Raw genomic sequence first — 17,049 nt, forward strand, 5'->3', positions numbered from 1 at the left:
TTTATAATTTCCCTCCGAATGTTCGATCTCGTCCTTGGTGATTATAACTCACGGCTAGGTTTGGCCTTCTTTGTTCTGTCCTTTCATCGCATTCTCGACTGGAAACAGCATGGATTGAATCGATCCACATGGATGTGTGTGGCGGCCAGTTTCTTCAGGCTTATTCAGAAAGGTACCTAACATTTGTTCATCTATTCCTTCCACCCGACATCGCGAAACAACAGCAGAGAATAGCCGCCCGCTATCGACTAGACATCAAACTGGAACTCTTCCCAACTCCACTGGAACTTCTCCAGCAACTCCAGATGAAAAATCCTAAAAAGCCATGAACAGGGGGGACAAACCCACTTTATACCCCGTATCTCTAGCGCCCTCTTTCACCCAAAACTTCCTTTTTTTTTTGTGCCCAGCTCCTACTTCATTCCTATCTTCCTGGAATCTTCCGTATGATTTCCCAGAAAAAACATTGTGCACGTGCAGTTCGCACGTAAGCAAATTGCCATCAGCTACACAATTTATCCGAGGTTGTCGTTAATGGACTTTGATCCTTCATTATTATGCTCTAACATATATCTTTATAGAGAAACTTCTTACATTATAATCTTTTTACAAGAAAATGACATCTTTCACTTTTAATTAATATTACAAAGTTTGTATTAGTAGAATTCTTTAAACAAAATTGGTATCTTCACTTATTTGCAAGCATTTCTCCTTTTAGTTTTTTTCTTTTTCTTATTAAATTCTGAATGAGATATTTCTTAGTAAAAATATTTTCATTCAAAATTCAACAGTATATACCCCTTCTTGGAAGGAGAAGGAGTGGATGGAATGCCTAGTGAAATCCTAAAACAACTGGAGAACAAAGGTATAACAGAAACATGGAAACTCTGCAACCTCATTTACAAAACAGGAGTATGGCCTAAAGATTTCACAGAGAGTATTCCTATACCAATTGAAAAGAAAAGCAATCCTGCTAAGTGCAGCGACTACAGAACTATAAGCATACTCTCACATGCCTCCAAAGTACTGCTGAGAATATTAAATCAAAGATTGCAAAATAGAGTGGAGTATTTTCTGGGGGATGATCAATTTGGATTTAGAAAAGACAGAGGAACCAGAGATGCAATTGGAGTAATGAGGACCATATGCGAAAGGAATATAGAAGTAAATAAAGAAGTTTATATTTGTTTCGTCGACCTTGAAAAAGCATTTGACATGGTGAAATGGGAAAATCTGACGGAAATATTATGCAAAATAGGTTTAGATTGGAGACACCGAAGGTTAATAGCTGAATTATATATGAACCAGATGGGCATAATAAAGACAAAAGTAGGAAAAACTAAAAAATGTGATTGGCAGAGGTGTAAGCCAGGGATGCTGCCTGTCACTGACACTCTTCAATATATTTGCAGAATAAATGATAAAAGAAGCATTTGATGAAGATGAAAGAGGAATCACTATTGGAGGAAGAACAATACAAAATATTAGATTTGCAGATGATCAAGCAATATTAGCTATACCGAAGATGAACTACAGCACCTAATGCAAAAATTTGAAAATATATGCAAGACATATGGTATGAAAAGTAACGCAAAGAAAACAAAAGTGATGAGAGTCTCCAGGAAACCAGGAAGTATCAAGGTGATGATGAATGGAGAAAGTGTAGAGCAGGTGAGACAATACAAATACCTTGGTAGTATAATACAAGAAAATGGAATATGTGACATGGAAATAAAAGAAAGAATTAACAAAGGAAAATATGCCTTTTACAGCAAGAAAAATTTGTTTATTAATAAAATGAATAAAAGTCTAAAGAAAAGGCTTATTAAGTGCTATATTTGGAGTGTGACCCTATATGGGTCAGAAACATGGACAATTAGGAAGAAAGAAGCTAAAATGTTGGAGGCATTTGAAATGTGGTTATGGAGAAGAATGGAGAAAATAAAGTGGACTGAAAAAATCACCAATGAAGAAGTATTACAAAGAGTTGAAGAAGAAAGGAATTTACTAAAGACCATAAGAAGAAGAAAGCATAACTGGATAGGACATGTATTAAGAGGAGACAGCCTACTGAAAAGAATGATAGAAGGGAAAATTGAAGGAAAGTGACCAAGAGGAAGAAGATGACTAACGATGCTTGATGATATAATGGGAACAAGAAGATATCAGGAAATGAAGGAGGAAGCAAGAGACAGAGGAAATTGGGGAGAAGAGAATCTGCTGAGTTATACCATTGGACCAGTCAAGAGACAGAACACTAATGATGATGATACCCCTACTTAACAGAAAAATCCACAGATTTTGTAACCTCCCAAGTCAATACCACATGATAGCTTTCACCAATTGGAGGTAACGAGGACACCTTACTTATGCATATAACCTCTGAACCAATAACCAGGTCCAACACTCTCACACCACGTGTCCCTTCAGTTATGTGCTGTTTCATGTAATTATCTCGTAGAAGATGTATGAACGCCATTTCCTTTTTGCTACGTGATATTTCCTCCTTCCAACTGATATCACCATAATTAAAATCCCCCATAATAATCACTAACCCTGCACTCATTGCACTAATTTGCTGATGCATGAATTCAATATCTCCCCCTGTACTCCCTGGCCTATAGCAGCATCCAACTGTATATTTGGTTGCATTGGTCACTATTTTGCACCAGACCACCTCAAATGAACTCTCATTCACATGTCTATCATCTTGATATACTACTTTCTTTGGCTGCAACACATCAGCTATCATCAACAGTACTCCTCCCCCTGTTCAATCTTCTCTATCCTCCCTGAAAATACTGTACCCATCACATTCAATTCCAGTGACCACATCTTCTGCTGACAGCCAAGTTTCAATAATGCCTACAACTTTTGGTGAGATTGCACTGACTAATGCCAAAAATTCTTCTCTCTTATTTCGAATGCTTCTTGCATTGGTATACAAAAATTGCAGATTCCCTCTAGATCTTATACCTGCTTTAGAACTGATATATAAGTCACTAATTTCAGTAGTCCCATGCCAATTTTTATCCCCTCTCTTCTGCAATTTATTCTGCGTATAAGGATCAATAAATATACAATCAGTGCTAAAGTTTCTCTCTCTTACACTCAATCTTCTCAATATTAGTTAACCTGCCCAGTTACTTCAACTTGTTCAGAAAACAGTAACTTCTTCAATCGCTTATGTCCTTCCATGTTCAAATGCAGTCCATCTCTAGCATACAACTGTCTTTTTCCTTCAAACACACTCCAAACATCAACAAATTCCAGACCTCTTTTTTTGCACATTCTTGCAATCATATTCATTCATTATCATCGCTTGTCTACTTAACTCGTAATTGTCAAAACGAGGCAGCACACACACTCTCCTCCCATTGACACTTTTCCTCTTCACAATATCTAACAATGTTCTTAAATCTTTTCCTACCCGATTTATACCACCACTTAGGGCATTTGTACCCACCATAACTATCATCTTGTCTGCTTCATGCCCTCTCTTTATTGCTAAAACCACTCTTTCTATTGTCCCACCAGCCAAGCACTCCTCATGCATACCACTCTCCATACCTTTAATCATAGAATCACCATATATCTTACCACTCTTAACTTCATTCAAGTCCACACAAGCGTCACTCATGGACTCATTTTCTATGCTATTCAGCATGACTCTCCCAGTTTCATTACTCAACGCTCTATTACTTACCCCCCCCCACTCTCACAACATCTCGTTTCTTCTAGGCCACTTGTGGTTTTAATTTGTTGACTCCCAATCACTCCCATACTATTTATTACTGCATCATTCACCAAAGACTCACCCATACATAATCCTGTTCTAGTTACTTCAGCTAAAGTAATCTCTTTAGTCCTAATTTCTCTGTTTAACACATTAAACTCAGTTTTGAGGATCAAAATGACAGGAAAATAAAGTAATTATTTCTAACATGATTGTAGTTTCCATAATTTGTCTGAAATGAATAATATCATGGCCTTCTTTGCATTAAGATTCTGCACTAACAGAATCTTAATGCAAACAGAATTAATTCCAAATCATCTACTGCAATCCTCACATCAGTCCCTGTCATATCTGGAATTACAACATCTCCCTGGATGGTAAAGACTTGCAAAAGTAATTAATCAATAACTCAACTATTTATCTGTTACTGTCACTTCTCCACCATTAGCACTCATTAAGTTATTCTTCCTTCTTGCCACATTAAGAAAAAAAAAAACTCAGTGGTTTCCTTTTGCTTCTCAGCTAATTTCCTCTCATAATCTGTGTGTGTGTGTGTGTGTGTGTGTGTGTGTGTGTGTGTGTGTGTGTGTGTGTGTGTGTGTGTGTGTGTGTGTGCACGCGCGCATGCACACATGCAAGCGCATGTATAATGCTATGCATTATGATTAGGGAGTCATCAGCTTCTAGATACAAGTAGCCCAGTTGTGAAGTTACTTCTTTACGTCCACTTGGATAAAGGATGATACCAAGAATATAATTTCTTGACATCTGTAATTTATAGTATAGCCAAGTGAAAAATCTTTCAACACTACTAATATGGTTTCAACTTTTATTGAAATTATTAGCGGAAGCTAATCCTCTGGATATTTTACTACTTGTACTATAAGGAAACATGACTTCTGCCATTCAATAAAGGTAAGAGCAGCCTTGCTGATGACTTCCCATAATTATACACACTCAAAAGGGATTATGATTTACATTATGCAATAATGAAGTAACACAATATTAAGTAAATTGCCTGTACACACAAGTCGTCTACCCATGAAGATATTTCAAGCATAAACTTTTGTCTGTGCTTGAAACAATACACATGTGTGACAAGAATATAATTTCTTGTCACACACATTAATTTAGTTTTCAAATACATTATTATTATTATTCATGACACTTCCAAGGAGTCCGAAGACTCATTGTGGGAGGACACCTACTACAACTGTCTCCACCACTACACCAAACTTCTACTACCAATCATCTCCATCAACGCCATCTACCGCCCACCACAACAAGTATTTTTTGTCTGTAAATTGCGTGTGTTCTGAAGGGCCGATTTGTCTGTATGTGAGATGAAAAACCCGAGTTCCTGGGAGAAAAAACCTTACTACCTCCATATGAGATCGACTAACTCACCTTCGATTGAAAAAGTCCAAATAAAGATTCCTCCAGTCACAATAATTACATACTAAAAATAAGTCTATGGAAGTTTTTTCACTTGGCTATGCTATGCTATTCTATATGAGTTGCTTTTGCAACTCATATAGGTAAATATGACTTCTCCATTATTTCCACCACTATTTCCATTATCACCACCTCTGACTCCCATTGATCCCACTGATGTGCTTTTGTGCAGAAGTGGTTGCTTTCCCTGAGATGCGAGAGGCTCTGCTTGGGGGTAGGTTTTTGCCTATCTCTGAGTGGGGCCATTGTTGAAATTATGGCTCTGTTTGGTGGTGGGGTAAGCCTGTCACTGAGTGGAGCCACCGCCAAGTTAGGCTGTCCTTTGGTCACTCGTAGGGAGTGGTCTGGGAGACCGCCTAATTTTTAGAGAGGTCTTTATTTAAACCGCGCCTCAATAAAGGTCGAAACTGGTCTGGGCAGTGGCCCTTCCCTTAATGCATAGCATTATACATGTCTGCAAGGAGATGTGCTTTGCATTATGGGAGATATTAAGGCAAGTGATGAAAACTTATACCATCTTTACCACGAGTTCCCCAGTCCTAAAAGTATTTCAGGTACAAACATTGTTTGCTAACACTTGAATAAAGGATAAAACCCAATATATAATTAGTTACACACTGAAAAGCTAAAGGTGTGTCAGGTAATAAAACTTAACTAATAATTTTTTCCTCTGGAATAAAAATTAAGGAGGCAGTTTATATATAAAGTGGATTTACATTTTAGTAAATCTGAAATCTTGTGCATTTCAAATGTAAAAATCTTCTTTCTACATACATTTCAATAATTACTTCAAATTGTATGCTATATATTCATAACAGCAATAACTAAATTAAAAATTGTAGACAACAACATACCACAAACCAGTGCTTTTCCAAATATGAGGAACAGTATTATACTGACTAATATTTATGTAGACCTTATAAGATGGACACATTCTCCTATAGCATCCTCTAGACTGATGTGGATCATCTATTTTCATTTTGCTATTCTGAAAATAAAATAAAATTATTAATTCTTTCGCTTTCAGGAAGGATAAATAAGGCATTAATGAAATTATTAATATACAAAGAGAATATACTGTGAGCTAAATGATATTTAACCTTTTGATATGGGTCAGTAGCTAGAAATAATCAGATGCTAAAACTGTCAGTAAACCCAAGATTCAAAAAATTTAAAAAATTTTATATTTCTAGTTGTAACAGAAGGAGAAATGAACATTTAATATCTAAAAATTAAGAAACACTGTTCTTCTATCTGTGCAGCTTTTTCTCAGAGTACTATGAGGCTACCCATTCTAATTGTTACAGAAATGGTTAGTCATCTGACTAATTTTCATAATTTTCACTTTCTACGCAAACAAATAAAAAAAATGAAATATGAAACATATGTATAAAGTAAAATATAGTCACCATAGCACAATTGAAAGAACAGCAGAAATTGTGTCCTTCAATTAGAAAAGACCTGGATTCAATTCTCATTGTGACGAGGGGAATCTTTATATGGGTTTTTTCAGTTGAAGGCGAGTTTAGCCGATCTCATACGGTGGCAGCAGGGTTTTTTCTCCTGGAAACTCGGGTTTTTCATCCTGTGTACAGACAAATCAGCCTTCAGAATACATGCAATTTACAGACAAAAAATGCTGTTGTTGGTGATGATGGGAAAATAGATGGTGTTGATGGTAGTAGTGTCATAGTTGGATAATTAAGTAGTAGTGGAAAGAATGAGGTGTATTTAGTGAAGTAGAGTAGTGTGCCCTCCCACGATGAGTCCTTGGACTCCCTGGAGGTGTCACGTAATAATAATAATAATATTATGACAGTGAAATGTTTAAAAGGAGGGCCATAATTGCGAATGACTTTATGCGTGGGTTATGTATGATGAGTGGTGTGGAATTTGTGGACGTGTGGAGTGAGTTCGATGGGCGAAAGGATCTATATAAGATGGAGATGACTTGCATTTGAATGGTTACGGTGTAAGAAGACTTGAGAAAGTGTTGCTGAATGTGCAAATTCAGGGAAACTAGATTTATTAAGGGGGGGGGAGTAGATATACAGTCCTCAGGGAGGCAGTTGAATGTAAGAATGAATATAATATGCCCGAGCAAATAAGGAGTAAATCAGAGTAGGATAGTTAATATAAGGCATCAAGGTAGGGTTGGGGCTAATGGGGGTCTTAAATTCATGTACACTAATGCTAGGAGTATTAAGAACAAGAAGGGTTTTTGGCCATGGTTGGCACTTCCAGACCACAGGTTATTGGTATTAGTGAAACATGGCTGACTGTAGATGATATAGCTAGTGGGATTGAATGTGATGGGTATAGTGTGTTCAGGAATGACAGGGAGAATAAAATGGGGGGAGGCGTATTGGTGATGATAGCTGATGAGCTGCAGCCAAGGAGAATAGAAGTTGAATTGCAGGATAGAGAAAAGAGCACATTTGAGGCCATTTGGTGTGAGATTGTGGCTAGCAGAACTAAATATACAATTGGGTGCTGCTATAGACCAGGTGATGGAAAAGATGGTAGTGACAGTATGCACAAGCAAACAGAAGAAATGAGTGGAAGGAGGGTGATTATTATGGGAGATTTCAACTATGGTTGCATTGATGGGAATGAGGAGAGGACACACGGGAGGAAGGAATTGGATTTTATGCGGTTATTAAGGGATAACTATCTGCGACAGCATGTAATGGAAAATACTAGGGATCAGAGAGTGCTTGACCTAGTAATTACATCTGAGGATTTGGCTGTAACAAATATGACCACATTGCCACCAATCGGTGAGAGTGATCATAGGGTCTTGACTTGGGAGGTGGCTAAAGGTGTAGAATTTTCAATTAAGACAGGGTACATGTGGAATTATCGGGCTGGAAAGTATGACAAGCTTAGGAGTTTGATTGGTTCAGTGCCATGGCATGTACAACTGCAAGGACTAGAAGTCGATAGTGCATGGGAGGTAGTTAAGAAGTGCTTGCATGAAGCAATGGCTGACTGTATACCTAGAGTCCGAATAATAAATCAACTAGGGGTTAAATGGATGAATAACACCATTAAGCTTGAGCTTCAAAAAAAGAAACAACTATGGAGGGAATTTAAGGAGAAAGGTGACCGGCAGGCACACAAACGGTATAAAGCGCAGGCCAGAAGGGTAACAAGTATGGTAAGAAAAGCAAAAAAGGATTACGAAAGAACATTGGCCATGCAGGCTAAAGAGAATCCTAAACAGTTTTTAGATATGTAGCAAGTAAAAGGAAAAATGTACATGGCAGAATGATTTTAAAGAATGCCGATGACAGGGAGGTAACTGAATCAGTTGATATAGTTGAGTTACTGAGTGAGCACTTTGCAAGAATATATCATCCAGGTGGTGACATTGCAGAAACGAATGTACCAGTAGATTATATGGGAATTGTGGTGAATGAAGTGGAGGTGAGTAGTCTATTGCTAACCTCAATGTCAATACATCTGTGGGATTGGATGGTATACCAGCTCATGTTGTACGAGAAGCAGCTAAAGAATTGTCAGTACCCTTGACCAGTTTGTTTAATTTGAGTCTCGGGTCTGGGTTAGTCCGGAGGGGGTGGAAAGAGGGGAAAATAGTTCCACTGCACAAAGGTGGTTCCAAGACTGCTGTTGTAAATTACCGACCAATTAGCATATCAGGAATCATTGTCAAGGTCTTAGAGAAATTAGTCAAGAAAAGAATACAGGATTGGATAGATGAAAATGGGATATTGTATGGGGGACAACATGGTTTTGTGAAGGGTAGATAATGCCTCAGTAACTTGCTCACGTTTTATAACACAGTGACAGCTGAACTGGATAGGGGTAATGGGTTTACAGTAATACTACTGGACCTTGCCAAGGCTTTTGATAGGATACCACATAGAACCCTAATCAGTAAACTGGAGCAGATGGGGATAGATATAGGGTTGGTGAGATGGATAGGAGGGTGGTTGAAGGAGAGATACCAGAGAGTGGTTTATTCAGGAGTGGAATCTAAAAGACGGCTTGTGACTAGTGGAGTGCCACAGGGCTCTGTTCTTGGACCACTGCTTTTCAATGTGTTCATCAATGATATAGGAAAGGATTTGAGAGGAAGTGTTCACTTGTTTGCTGATGATGCAAATTTGGATAGAGCAATTATGAGTGCACAGGATGTCAAAATTTTACAGGATGATTTGGATAGTTTGGAGAACTGGGCTAGGAAAAATGGATGTCGAGTTAATGTGCCAAAGTGTAAGGTTATGCACTTTGGGGTGAAAAGAATAGCAGCAGTATATCGCATTGGTGGAACTGTACTCCAGGAGATTGATGAGGCCAGGGATTTAGGAGTGTTGGTGGATAGGGAATTGAAGTTTAGGGGGAACATTGCAAAAGTGACTAAAACAGCTCACCAAATCACTTGACTTCTGAAAAATACTTTTAACATGCAGAGACAAACAAGTTGTTGCTCCTCTGTATCAAGCCTTGATAAGACCTCATCTGGACTACTGTGCCCAGTTATGGGCACCAGGGTTTCTTCGTGACGGGGAAGAAGTGGAGAGGATCCAGAGACGAGTGACCAAGATGATAGCAGGTCTGTGGAATGAACCTTATGAGAATAGGTTGAAGATTTGTGGGTTGCAGAAATTGGTCGATAGGTGAAGGAGAGGTGATATGATCGAGACATTCAAATTACTGAAGGGTTTCTATAAGATTGATCCAGAAGATATTTTTGAAAATATGACTGGTGGTGGGAGGACTAGGGGCCATGAATGGAAGCTGGGCAAGAGCGTGGTTGACAAGGGTGTTAGAGCTAGGTTTTTTACTTGGAGAATAGTGAATGAGTGGAATAAGCTTCCAGAGTCTGTTGTGGGTGCTACGACCATGAATGAGTTCAAGGCAAGGTATGATAGATACTGTGTGAATGTTGAATAGTTGTTCTTGACATGATGTTAGGGCCTCCCTCGATGAGTGTGTCGACTCCTCGGAGTTGCCCGGAACAATAATAATAACAACAATTATTATTATTGTTATTACACATGCTTAAAAATCAACTTTTGTTAAATAGCGTATTTGAATAATTCATTATGCCAAAGCTATTCACTGATTTAAAAAATGTTTTTTTTTTCACATATCACTAACTAGATAAAATATATATATCAGGTGTTTCTTTATTTTCTAAAATTTGTTTATTTTAATTTAATGCAGTGTTTCCCAACATTTTTTGGATCATGCCCCACCTCAACGCCTTAAAGATTTTGATGCCCTCCCTCTATGAATATAAATTTTATATTACACTTTCTATATTATAAAACATAAATTGAACTGAACTCGGGAAAATAAAATGCAAGTTAATGTGATTCTTGAGCTTGATCTGCTGCAAAGAGTTTTTATTTGAGGTAATAATTTAGTCAATTTCAATCTCAAATCTCCATGGTTTGTGATAACCAGATGATATCTTGTTTTCAGTAATAAGTCATTTACAGCACTAAAGCCACATTTAACTAAATATGACAACAGGAAGGGAAACAGTAATTTTTTGCAAAACTAGTTGAATTTCAGTATTTCGTTTCTGTCTCGTCAGAAAGCCATGCCATTGTTCCTTTTATGTTGAATAAAGTTCTAATAGACTCATCATTTTGCTTTTTTGAGAGTTCTTCCTGATACTGTATTTATGATGACTGCTGTACTAGTGTTATCAGCTTTTTTTCTCAGAAATTCAGGGTTGCAACATCGACAATTCATTGGTGACAATGGTGTTTTGTTTTTTCTGACTATCTTGGTGAAGGTGACGAATGCAACATCATTTCTAATTGCACCCCTAAAATATTCAAATTATCCACCTGTGGGGCATATGCCCCCTATTGGGAACACTGATTTAATGATCAAATAAGAATTATAAGAATAAGAATTAATAATATAAGAATAAGAATTAATAATATAAGAATAAGAATTAATATAATAAGAAATAATAATATAAGAATAAATAAGAATAAGAAAGCACAAATTCCCATGGAGAGAATTTGTGCACATGAAAATGTGCACAAAATTCTCATTGACTATGTTATTGTTGACAGTGATGTTTTCTCTCTGGTGCAGGACACTAGTGTACAGAGAATTTGAAATTGGAAGTGATCACCATCTAGTCTTGAGTAAAATAAAACTGAATTTCATATTGAAAAGAAGAACATGTAAGAAAGTTTTAAAGCGAATAAATGTTGAGCAGCTCTCAGATGTGACTGTAGACTGAAATATACAAACATCATTCAACAAAAAATGAAAGAGTTTGAGAACAGGTATCAAATCTTGGAGATTCAGTGGCAAGCTCTAAAGAAAACACTGATTGATTCAGTCAGAGAGGCATGTGGTGAGGTTGACTGCAAGGATAGAAAAATCAGAATTCCTTGGTGGACATGGAAAGTTAAACAGGCAGTGAAGGAAAAGAAGTAAGCATATCAAAAGTTCCTGGCAAATAAGTCAGCTTGTGCTCTTAGAGAATACCGAGACAAATGTAATAAAGCTAAATACTGTGTAAAACTAGCTAAACAAAAGTCATGGGAAAACTTTGGAAAGAACATAGAAAATAAATATCAAGAAGGTGGCGAGATGTTCTGGAGGTTGTTGAAGAAGCTCAGAAATGGAGGAAAGAGTGCTGTAAAAGGAATTAGAGATGATAGAGGCGATATGAAAACTGGAGAAAAAGATATCCTTGAAGTATTGAGTAATTACTATGAAAAATTGCTAAATGAAACTAGCAGTGATGACAGCACAGTGATAAACACTGACCAGACATGCAATCAGGAATAGATATCCATACCTGTAGAAAGTAGAAAAAGCTATCAAAAGTCTGAAATGCAGAAATGGAAAGGCAGCTGGAGTAGATGATATTCAACCAGAAATACTCAAGTACAGAGGTACAAAAGTCTTACAGTGGCTGTACTGCATAGTTCAGATGGCCTGGACAGAGGGACAAATTCCATTTGAATATAAAAAGGGAAATAAAACAGAATGTGAGAATTACAGAGGTATTTCTCTACTGAATGTTCCTGGTAAGAATTATGCCAGTATACACTTGAGAAATGGTTGAAAAGGATTGTGGAACAGAAGCTTGGTGAAGAGCAAGCTGGATTCAGGCCAAATAGAGACTGTCAGGATCAGATTTTCACTTTACGACAAATAGTTGAGAAATCATGGGAATATAACAAAGATCTGTATTTAAGTTTTATAGATCTGGAAAAAGCATATGACAAGGTGCCAAGAGAGAAGCTATTCAAAACGCTACAGTTATATGGTGTCAATGGGGTATTATATCAAGCAATACTTAGTCTTTATTTGAGTTGTAAGTCAGCAGTTAGAATTGAAGGAAATATACGAAGATGGTTTAATGTTAAATCTGGTGTCAGACAAGGAGTATGTTATCCCCTTTGTTATTCATTATTTATATGGATTACATTATGAAGGAAAGTGGTATTAAATCTGATATCAAAATTGGAGATATTAATGTCAGCTCTTTGCTATATGGGGATGATGTCATACTTTTAAATAAATCCACTACTAGTCTGCAAGATTCTGACTAAATTGAATAACTGTTGTAATAAATATTTTTTTTTAATTGCTAAAAATATTTAATATATTTATACATACAATAAACATCTTGTGTGACATTGCACTTTATAATTTTACAGAGTTCAGACCAATAATACTTTTTTGCCTTTATATTATGTATTTACAACACATGTTCTTCTAATATTAACAATAAAGATTAAACAGAATTTTTTGTATAATTTTTTATTTTTTTATTTATTTTTTATTTTTATTTATTTTTTTATTTTTTTTAAAGTTTGAGAAAGAGTGATTATACATACAAATTTCTGCATTTGCTTATAAGGATTACTTGTAGATGAGTGAGGCAAGTCAATCCCACCTACTTCGAAGCTTGGGTTAGCTTTTATGAAGAGAGTGGGATTTAGCCTTCACTATTTGTGTTGTTGCTACTATTTATGTATGGGATGTAGGCATTGGATGCTAGTGATTTGTGATGTGTATAATAGTGTTAATGGTTTCTTAACTTTGTTGGTATATTTTCCAGAGTTCGTTTTTTAATGTTCTGTAGTTATTTACGTGTTTTAACTTTCTTGGTAGGTTGTTGAGTTGTGTGGGTATCTGATGTGATCTCACAAAAGAACCGTATGAGTTGTTGAAGGGTGTGGGGATGTAGAGAGTTGTTGTAGGTCGTGTTGTACGATATGTGTCTCTGTTACTTAAGTATAAAGAGCTAATAAGCTTTATTTCGGCAATGTAAGTAACTTAAGTAACTTAATGGTTGCACCTGTTTGGAAACTCGCATCGCAGAGTACATAAGTTCTTTTCGCTATACACTTCGGTATTAGGTCTAGTAACTCACTGATGAAGCCTCAAAAAAGGCTGAAACCGGTCTGGGTAGTGACCTCCCGACCATAATGTAATAACAGCATACATTTCCTAGGAAATGTGTTTTTACATTATGGAAAATACCTAAGAATAGCGATCAGAATTTACCGACTTTGCTGCGAGACCTCCGGTATTGCACTACATGCTAGGGTCACTTGCATTTGCTCATGCCAGTGGTCGCCGATACTTTATAGTTTACTATATTCGGCAAGAAACTCTCTGATTCCAATCTTTGAGTTTCTTATTCGGTTTTAAAACTATGTGGGATTTAACATCCCCTTAATTTAAATATTGTGTCTCTGTTGTTTCGATAGGTGATGTTGAAGTAATTCCTTGTTAATGTCATGTAGTGTTTCAGGTTTTTAATGCTCAGAATTCTGTGTATCGCCATGTGCTTGTTGGATTTTGGTTGTTGCGTGTAAGGTGTCCAGATCACTGTTGACATGATTTTCCTGTGTAGTGTTTCCAATTTTGTTAGGTGGCTGTTTGATGTATTTGTATAGACTGTTATTCCGTATCTGAGCAGGGATTCGCAGATACCGTGATACAGGAGTTTTTTTATGTTGGGTGGAATAATGTCTTTAACTTGGAAGAGTTTTGCTGCGATGATCTGGAGTTTGGTGTGTAGGTATTCTATATGTTTTGTCCATTTAAGGTGGGAATCTATATAGAGACCGAGGTATTTTGCATGTGTTACAGGTTTGATTTCGGAATTGGCAGGTATTTTTGTTCTTAATGCAGCGGTATGTGTGACAGTGTATCGATAGTGATGCAGGGCGTATGATTCTTGGGTTGTGTATTATCAACATCTGTGTTTTGGTGCCGTTGATTAGAATTGCGTTTTGGTGGAAGTATGTTATGATTTCGTTTAGGTCTTGTTGTGTGCTTTGCAGAGAGCTGCATTAATGTCTGTATGGATTGCTAGTAGTGCAGTGTCATCTGCATATTGAAATATTTGACTTCTTATGGGTATGTTAAGAACATCGTTAATGCATATGTTGAATAGAGTGGGTGATAATATGGCACCTTGAGGTACACCGTGTTTTACTTGTATACTCCGACTGTGACATGTACCTATTTTTGTTACCTGTGTTCTGTTTGAGAGGTAGTTCTTGAACCATGTATGCAGTGTTCCTCTTATACCTAGTGAGTATAGTTTGGTGAGTAGTATGTCATGTTCAAGTGTGTCAAATGCTTTGGTTAGGTCCAGCAGTATAAGAACGGCGTACTTGTTTTTGTCGAGAGCTTTGTTTATTGTGTCAGCGATGTCTTCTAATAAAGTAATGGTGCTTTTTGTTTACTGAAAGCCATGTTGGTTTTGTGAGATGATGTTGTACTTCTGTAAATAGTTCTGTAGTCTGGTGTGGGTTATTTTTTCTAGAATTTTTGAGATGACTGGTAGTGTAGCTATTGGTCTGTAGTTCTGAGTATCGTTTCTTTTGCCGTGTTTGTATATTGGCGTAATTACTGCGGTTTTTAGTTGTTGTGGAATAATGCTTGTGTTGAATATTATGTTCACGATTTTCAAAAGCATTGGATTTATTTGTTCAAAGTGTGTTATAAGGTCTGTGAGTCTTATTTTGTCTATTCCTGGAGTGGTCTTTGATTTTAGTTGTAGGATTGCTTCTTTCAGTTCCTGTTTTGTTATGGGTGGAAAATACATCGTTTGTTGTTGTTGACTTTGTGTCGGTAGTTTTTTGTTCATCGTTGGTACATTGTCTTTTTTGAGTTCTGTGATGTTGTTTGTGAAAGCATGGTTGAATGAGTCTGCTAGTTCCTGTTGGTTTTTGTCCTGACCGAAGCTTTTTGCAATAAAGTCTTGTGCTGAAGTTTTCTTTTTTCGAGTTACTAATTCGTTAAGTGTAGCCCATGTTTGCTTCATGTTGTCGTTATATTCCATGAATTTTGGAAGTAGTAGCGTCTTTTTGCCGTACGAATTTTTGTTGTTAGTTTATTTCTTGTGTTTTTGTATAAGGTTTGTAAATGTGTGTTACTGGGTAACTTTTTAAGTTTTTTCCATAGATTTTCTTTTATAGTAATAATATTTAGTATGTCTTCATTTATCCATGGATTGTTGTCTGTTTGTCACCTCGTTTGTATAGGTTTTGTTGCTTTTTTGTATATTTCTGTGAACTTTAGTTGAAAATTCTCGTATAATGTTACTGGATTGTTTATTTTAAGTAGGGAATTCCAGTCTGTATTTTTTACTTGGTTATCGAAAATGCTCTTTAGTACGATCGAGTTTTGTCGACTTTTGTGGTGGTGGGAAGGGGGTAGGAAATGTAATAAAACGAAGTTGAGACAAAGTAGTGATCAGCAATTTTTACGTTAATTACTGATGATGTATATGTATGGATGGGAGCCCGTATGTTGATATGATCAATGCATGATTGTGTTAGTGAGTTATTGAGTATTTCTTCTCTTGTTGGGGAGTTAATGGTAGGGTTTATGTTGTACTGACTTAGTATATCAAGATATGTGTTAGTAGTTGAAGAAGCATGGTCAAGAGTATTTATGTTAATGTCTCCTATTAGGATGAGCCTGTGTGTTGTATGCAGTTTGAGCAGCTTAGCCAAATATGGCATGAAGGTCAGCAATAATAAGACAAAGACAATGAAAATAGGCAGAAGCATTGAAAATATCAACTGTATTGTGAATGGAGAACCTATAGAACAAGTAAAACATTGTTATTATTGTTCCGGGCAACTCCAAGGAGTCGACAGACTCATCGAGGGAGGCCCTAACATCATGTCAAGAACAACTATTCAACATTCACACAGTATCTATCATACCTTGCCTTGAACTCATTCATGGTCGTAGCACCCACAACAGACTCTGGAAGCTTATTCCACTCATTCACCACTCTCCAAATAAAAAATCTAGCTCTAACTCCTTTGTCAACCATGCTCTTGCCCAGCTTCCATGCATGGCCCCTAGTCCTCCCACCACCAGTCAAATTTTCAAAAATATCTTCTGGATCAATCTTATATAAACCCTTCAGTAATTTGAATGTCTCGATCATATCACCTCTCCTTCGCCTATCGTCCAATCTCTGCATCCCACAAATCTTCAACCTATTCTCATAAGGTTCATTCCACAGACCTTCTATTTCAGTTACTTAGGCACGATTTTTAGTGAAGATTATTATTATTATTATTATTACATCACACCTCCAGGGAGTCCAAGGACTCATCGAGGGAGGGCATCTACTCTACTACTCCACCAACCTTCATCATCTAACACCACTAGTACTTTTACAGACAATCACAATCATCCATGCCCACGGCAGGATTCGAACCCGCAGCCCTTTGGCTGGAGAGTGGATACGCTAACCACTCGGCCAGCTAGATGGTAAATTAAATAAAGAAATAGACAATAGAATCAACAAAGCTGGTATGGTAGGAAGTCAACTGAATAAATTTATATGGAATAAGAGAGAAATT

At 36.9% G+C, this 17,049-nt stretch overlaps 1 protein-coding gene across 9 annotated transcripts in view; it reads right to left on the minus strand.

Moving 5' to 3' along the window:
* Idua (alpha-L-iduronidase) overlaps positions 1-17,049 on the minus strand; it is a 288,729-nt gene that overhangs the window by 264,394 nt on the left and 7,286 nt on the right. For 8 of the 9 annotated variants that reach the window (XR_016548188.1, XR_016548187.1, XM_090391167.1 and 5 more), the window contains exon 2: positions 6,046-6,179. Coding sequence is in view for 6 of the 9 variants with exons in the window: in XM_090391167.1 (XP_090247293.1) it covers positions 6,046-6,179 (134 nt within the window). In the remaining 3 variants the exon portion in view is untranslated. Of the gene's footprint in view, positions 1-6,045; positions 6,180-17,049 lie in introns of those variants that run through there. The other variant, XM_090391170.1, reaches the window with a different exon arrangement.

This window comes from Typopeltis vanoorti, chromosome 4 (genome assembly GCF_054136105.1).
Source record: "Typopeltis vanoorti isolate ZY-2024b chromosome 4, IOZ_Tvanoo_1.0, whole genome shotgun sequence".
Taxonomy (NCBI): Eukaryota; Metazoa; Arthropoda; class Arachnida; order Uropygi; family Thelyphonidae; genus Typopeltis; species Typopeltis vanoorti.